At 28.9% G+C, this 7,049-nt stretch overlaps 1 protein-coding gene across 1 annotated transcript in view; it reads right to left on the bottom strand.

Moving 5' to 3' along the window:
- Positions 1-7,049, bottom strand: part of LOC100302371 (uncharacterized) — a gene marked incomplete at its 5' end in the record, with an annotated part of 33,091 nt that overhangs the window by 16,557 nt on the left and 9,485 nt on the right. Inside the window, 1 exon segment of the mRNA NM_001162876.1 lies at positions 1,718-1,726. Coding sequence (NP_001156348.1) covers positions 1,718-1,726 — 9 coding nt within the window.

Below are 7,049 nucleotides of genomic sequence, written 5' to 3'. Positions count from 1 at the left end.
GAGCAACCAAATAACAATAAATGATTAATACTAATTGACTCTCTCCAATAGTTAAAGAATATTCCTAAAAATCCATTATTATTCTTATTCATAGAATATCCGAGCAGTGGCATATCTAGGAATTTTTTAGGGGGAGGGGGGCTCATCTGTTAGCTATTACCTTCCAAAAATAAAAAAATTAGTGTTATACAGCATGTAATTGTGAGTGATTTGTTATATAGTTTAGATTTGGAAACAACCTATTATCAAATGTATCTTATATTAATACATTATATTAATTGATTAGATAGTAATTTAAGACTTCCTAAAAGTAACCCCTCTCAGACCCCATGGATACGCCACTATATCCAAGTAACAAAATTATAATTGTATGTTAAAATTGAGAGAACGTCACCACAATATGGGTTTTTTCTCAGATAGATATATAAGAACAGAATCATGGATGAAACGCATTAAAATTGTAAAATTGTTTTCTATGTTTTTGTTTTATCTTAGAGTAAAATCATTTAATACAAACACTTTAGAGGATGATTTATTTGAGGGTTTGACGTATTATGTTATTTATTTTATTATTATTATTTTACTTTAAAAAAATTAATTTTTTTTTTTGTAAATTCAAATAAATTTTAAACATTTTTGAGACAGTATTTAGTTTAGACAAATCAATACCTCAAACCCTATCAAGTAGTACAACATAAAAATTAAAATACCTAGGTAAAACATTTGTTGGTAGGGGGCTAGGTGGGGTATTGTCCCAATGTTAATGCATGTTTGGAGCTCTTGTGACCAGTATAACTAAACTGTTTGGCATAATCATTTGAAATTAGTTTTCTCAATATCCACCTCACTGACTCTTTAATGTCACTTCCTCCAATTAAGGACAACATTTGTACCTATGTTTTGATGAACAAGATAGTATTAAAAATTATAGTTTAGAATTAATACTTAACAAATACTTACAGTTTTGTTAAACAGAGTCTGATCATTGGTAAGAGTCTTTTGTAATAAATTTAAGGACTCTTCATTAGTTACTGGAAGCGTTTCATATATCGGTTCAAACTCAAGCATGGATGAGGGAATTGCAGGTTGATTATCCGATGATTTTTTTCACTATCCAGTTGCAAAGTGTAAATGAGAATCGCATAATATGTTATATTATTATAAATATAATAAAATATATATTTATTATATGTCCTGTGGAAATTGTCTACTTTTCATACAATCGTCATATGGCATGTTTATACGGGTATTTTCACTTAAAGGTGTTATACATTTTACATTTTGCAATATTATCATTTTATAAATTAGGTATGTAGTTTTTTATTTTTTGGTGCATATTGTTTGGAGAATTTCAAATGTTTTATAATTTGCGAAATCTAGTCTAGTTAGTTCTTAGAATAAGCTCGTCGATTTTCAAATGCAATGATGTATAACATTATTTAAAATTTGATTTGCAATAATGACACATTGCTATTCTGTGACAGGGTGATCGAAGCCGGATGACTAACGATTGTCCAATACTTGAAAGTTTCAGGTGACTGTATCCTGTCTGCGGTTTTATAATACATTTATGGCAATAACAATTTATTTTTTTTATTTATTTTACACCTATATAATATTATTACGCTTTGTGAGTTGTCACTTGTCGGCGATGTACGTCGATGTGACTATAAATGTTATTGACGTTTTTTCCATCTATATATTTTAATCGTGACTTTATTGCAGTATTGTTCTTAATATTATATATATATATATCTGGCTGACATATATATATTGTTACGTACGTACGTGCTAGAATGTCAGATTGTGTCAGGGCACACATTTTGTCACCCCAAAACCGAACGAAAAAAATAATTGCATTTCACAGAGTTCTCGATAAAATACAATATAATTATATAGCTGATACACTTTTCCTTCATTTTGTGCAATACATTTAATAATAACAATAATAATTTTGAATATTAATTCAAATCTCTTTGTTATTATTACAAAAATAAAACTTTAGGCAGTATTGTGTCCCTATATGATGATTGATGATTATATGTTGGCTGAAATAAAATATTCTATCGTGTTCATCATTAAATATTTAAATATTTTGTTGTCTATAACAGATATAAATATAATATAATATAGACATATAGTCAATAGTTAGAAACCTCGCACTTATTTACAATTAGTATACATACCTATATTATTATATATGAATACTAATATACTATTTATCATGTATATATAATATTATAAAGCTATCGAATACCGACTATCCATATAATATATTCGAGGACATTAGATGATCGATTTAATGTAAGATACACATAATATACCATAATGCACTTTTTCGTATTTTCACTCGAATAATGAGGAGACGGGTCTCGGCACTCCGTACACAAATTACTAGAAGTACCTACAGAAGAAGTACGTCATATTTTATTGACAATATTTCATGTTTGATATTCAATATTTACACTCGTCTGAACACATTTATTATAAATTTACTTGGTACACCAAGACCTTTTCAAATTGAAATTTTAATTTTTCTTGAACAATAATATAAGTAGAAATGCGTAGGTACTTTCGTTTTTGTCAACTATATAATATACATTTAATTGAAAATATTCACTGACTGCAGGATTGCACGCGTCCTCACTTGTGTAAAGTTTCTTTAACGTATTAAAGTGCTTTTCTATGTACCTACTTTGAATGGTTTTCCAGCGTTTGGACATTTTTTATTAGATTTTTACGTATACACACTTACACAGTTACCAGAATTCTAGACCGTCAGCCATTGAGGTTTATTATTGCATATTTGTATGTATGTAGGTATATATAATATATTTATATATATATATATATATATATATGTGTGGAGATTCCGAAGCGAATTGGCTTTATTGATTAATATATATATTATATTATGAACAAAAAAAAATAGCATATAAATACTTATAAATTATTAAATATAGTGCCTATATAGATATATAATTCAAAGAAGTAAAAAAATCATGAACAATAATAAATAATAATGATGAAAAATATGTTTTTTATTTTTTAAATGTTGTTTTGTAATGACTTCAAATTATGCAAGAAAAAATATTTCTAAAAAACATTCATATTTTTCTAAATCTTGAATGTTTACTATTTAAATAACCAATCTGTAGGTAGTCGAATACGAACCTGCAGGCTGCAAAAGAATTTGCATATTATAATATTATGCTTATAGTACATGACGTGTCATTCTCCAATAGGTACCTTCGAAATGCAACTGTATACCTTTATATGCGACATTACGTAATATTATGGCTGCCATTATAGCTAAATAGTATATAATATTCTTTATGCTTATAAATAAGTACTTTTATACGTTATATTGGCTGCTATACACTTATAGCGTATACCTAATATTTATTAGGTATATACACAGTAATTCGATTTTGGCCGAAGAGTTTGCGTCACTCGTGAATCGATTCGTGACCCGTGAGAGACTTCTATTCTAGCCGTAGGTTTACCATTGGCAGTTCACCAATAATAGCTGGTACCTTTATAATATTTATAAATTTTTTTTATTATGCGTTTATAATATATATTACAATGACGTCGGGAACAATTTTAATTACCGACCCACGAATATTCGCTTCTGCAGGCTATAATATATTTATTAGATTTTTTATTTTTTACACCCGAAAACCCCAAAGAATGCACGGCGAATAATTTTATATAATATAATTTGTACGAGCCACGTCGTGGTTTTATCGCCGTCGTCGCGCGTATATTAAACGACTCTTGGTACGGGTGAGTGGGTGCAGGGGTTGCACGCGGGTGTATGGGTAGATGGGCAGTGACGAGACGCTTCGACGCACGCGCGCCCTTATAAACGGTGGAAGTCACGTATAATTTCTGGAATGCCCGTAATCTACTCCTCCAAATGAAACTGGGGTGGAATGCGACGGGAAAGATGAATATTTCATAACATCGCCGTGGCATAGCCGACCCGAACCGCGGCGCGTCCATTGAAATGTCGAGAATCTAATAAACCGTATATGTATATAGTATATATAAATATGTGTGTGTGTGAGTGTGTGCGTAGTTCAAAGTCATTAAACGTATATACGCGCACTTCCCGTCGTAATGTATATAATACCTATATATATTATATTTCTGTCGGAAAGAAACGACACCCACCCCTAACCCGTATTTTCAGTGGGTTTTCTTGGTGATTATCAAAACTACCCTGCATATATATATATATATATATTTATGCCTAAGAGTATAGGTACGTGTTGTATATAATAGAATATTATAGTACCTAACGTCCCCACCCGGAAAGGTGTTATCGAGTCTATAGAAATACGGGAATTCCGATATTATATAATATTATTTACTGCCCTCGTAATTTAAAATGGGTAAACGGAAAACTGGTACGGTCTTTATAAATGCGGAATACTGGTACGGACGTACGGTCCACAATAGTCAAGGTTTCCCAAACTTTTATAAAAAAAAAAAGAATTAAATATCAACGATTATTTTTAATTTTATTTTACCGACGATCGATGGGAAACCACGACTCACGATTGACTGCGAATGAAAATAAGATGAAGCGACAACGCGGATTGAAAGAACCCGTGTTGAATCAAATATACACAATACCTTACCGCCTAAAAGTTCAAAAAAAAAAAGGTGGGTAAGTGGATGTCGCTCTGCTGTACAGTAGGTTACAAGTGGGTCACTGTATTTAATACTATGGATAGTATTAAATTTGAATTCAATGATATAATATCACTGTATAAGAAAAACGATTCTGAGCGGAGACAGTTTGTCAGTCTGGGTATTAGACTTACCTATTATAGGTATACTTATATCTATAGTATTAAAAAAAAAATTATCTATAATAGGTATCAATTATAAATTCCAAATTAATCATATCACAATATCCATTAGGTAACGCGTTATACATCAACAACAAACCGCGGTACTATCATAGATATATAATATAGTATACTTTAGAAGTTTCAAGTACCCACAAATAATATTATACAATCACAACAAAATAACTAAAATAGTTATTCCATGTTTTAGATTCTGAGTGGAACGATGAATGTATTGATTTTACAATGATGTGTGTTTTTTTATTTTTTTATTTTTTTTTTATTTTTTTTGTGTCTGTGTACACGATAAGTAGTCGAAATAATAATACGATTTTCAACTTCAGTATCTTGTTCGATCAGAAAGTGAATATCGTTGGTGCATTGGGGAGGTCAAAATTTAAAATTCACAGTAATTTTCAAAAGCGCCAAGAAAAACCAAAGAAAAATTAAGGAAAAACGGGAATTTTTACACAAAATTGAGTTTGGTTTTTGGTGTAACTTTGAAAAAAATGACCGTAGATACATGGAATCTTGACTGAATGTATATATTAGCATTTTCTATACACCATAACATTTTCAAAATATTTTGACTTATTTTAAGCTCTTTACGGACACTGTCAGTTTTCATTTTTTTTTCTAAAAATATCAATAAAATTTTATTTGTTGATTAAAAAAGCTTGAAAATTTAATAAAAGGCTCCTAGTATATTGTTTCAAAAGCAGATGAAAAATATTAAAAATCCTTAGTCACAGCAGAGCGACATCCACTTACCCACCTTCTTTTTCTATGAATGTCAATAAAACTTTATTTTTTGAGTAAAAATACTTGAAAATTTAATACAAGGCTCCTACTATATTGGTACAATGACATTTGAAAAATATTAAAAATCCTTAGTCACAGTTTTTTTTTTATTAACATTTTAAGTTCAAAAATTGACAAAATATGTGAAAATTAGCAAATTATTTTGAGTTAATAATTCGTAAAAATTTTTCTTTTTAGAACTAAGATTTTAAAATGTAATACAAGATTCCTTATAGGATAATCTACCTTTATCTAAAAAAAAATGTCTATAAGAAACTCAAATTAAATTTTTATGAGCGTTTGAAATTCATATTTTTACAACATTTGATAATCACTCGATTTCTTACGTAACGATTTTCTTATCCTGTTGTAATTAAAAAACAAGTGACTGTAGTAACTTGAAAACTTCACTGAATGTTTATATTAGCATTTTCTATATAAAATAATAATAATATATATTGAAATAATTTGACTCTTTTTGAGCTGTTTACACGGACATTGTAAGTTTTCAATTTTTTTAGTTTTTTTTCTATATCAATAAAGTTTTATCTATTGAGCCAAAAAGTGTAAAAAAATTAATACAAGGCTCCTGATAAATTGTTACAATAGCAGTTGAAAAATATTAAAAATACATAGGCACAATTATTTTTTATAAGAATTTGAAGTTGAAATGTTGACAAAATTTATCAAATTTAAAATTGAATAATTATTTTTGTAGTTAAAAATGTATAAAATGTTCAGCTTTTATATCTAAGGATTGAACATTTAAAACAAGATTCCACGTAAATATTTAATTCTGTTACCAAAAATTCTAAGAAATACATAAGCACAGTTTATTTTTATAGTCATTTTAAGTTCAAATTTGGACGAAATTACATATTAAAAAACATGGAATAACTATTTTAGTTATTTTGTTGTGATTGTATAATATTATTTGTGGGTACTTGAAACTTCTAAAGTATACTATATTATATATCTATGATAGTACCGCGGTTTGTTGTTGATGTATAACGCGTTACCTAATGGATATTGTGATATGATTAATTTGGAATTTATAATTGATACCTATTATAGATAATTTTTTTTTTAATACTATAGATAAGTATACCTATAATAGGTAAGTCTAATACCCAGACTGACAAACTGTCTCCGCTCAGAATCGTTTTTCTTATACAGTGATATTATATCATTGAATTCAAATTTAATACTATCCATAGTATTAAATACAGTGACCCACTTGTAACCTACTGTACAGCAGAGCGACATCCACTTACCCACCTTTTTTTTTTTGAACTTTTAGGCGGTAAGGTATTGTGTATATTTGATTCAACACGGGTTCTTTCAATCCGCGTTGTCGCTTCATCTTATTTTCATTCGCAGTCAATC

This window comes from Acyrthosiphon pisum, chromosome X (assembly GCF_005508785.2).
Source record: "Acyrthosiphon pisum isolate AL4f chromosome X, pea_aphid_22Mar2018_4r6ur, whole genome shotgun sequence".
Classification (NCBI taxonomy): Eukaryota; Metazoa; Arthropoda; class Insecta; order Hemiptera; family Aphididae; genus Acyrthosiphon; species Acyrthosiphon pisum.
Note: the sequence above shows the minus strand (reverse complement) of the source record. Positions and strands in the feature narration are given on the sequence as shown.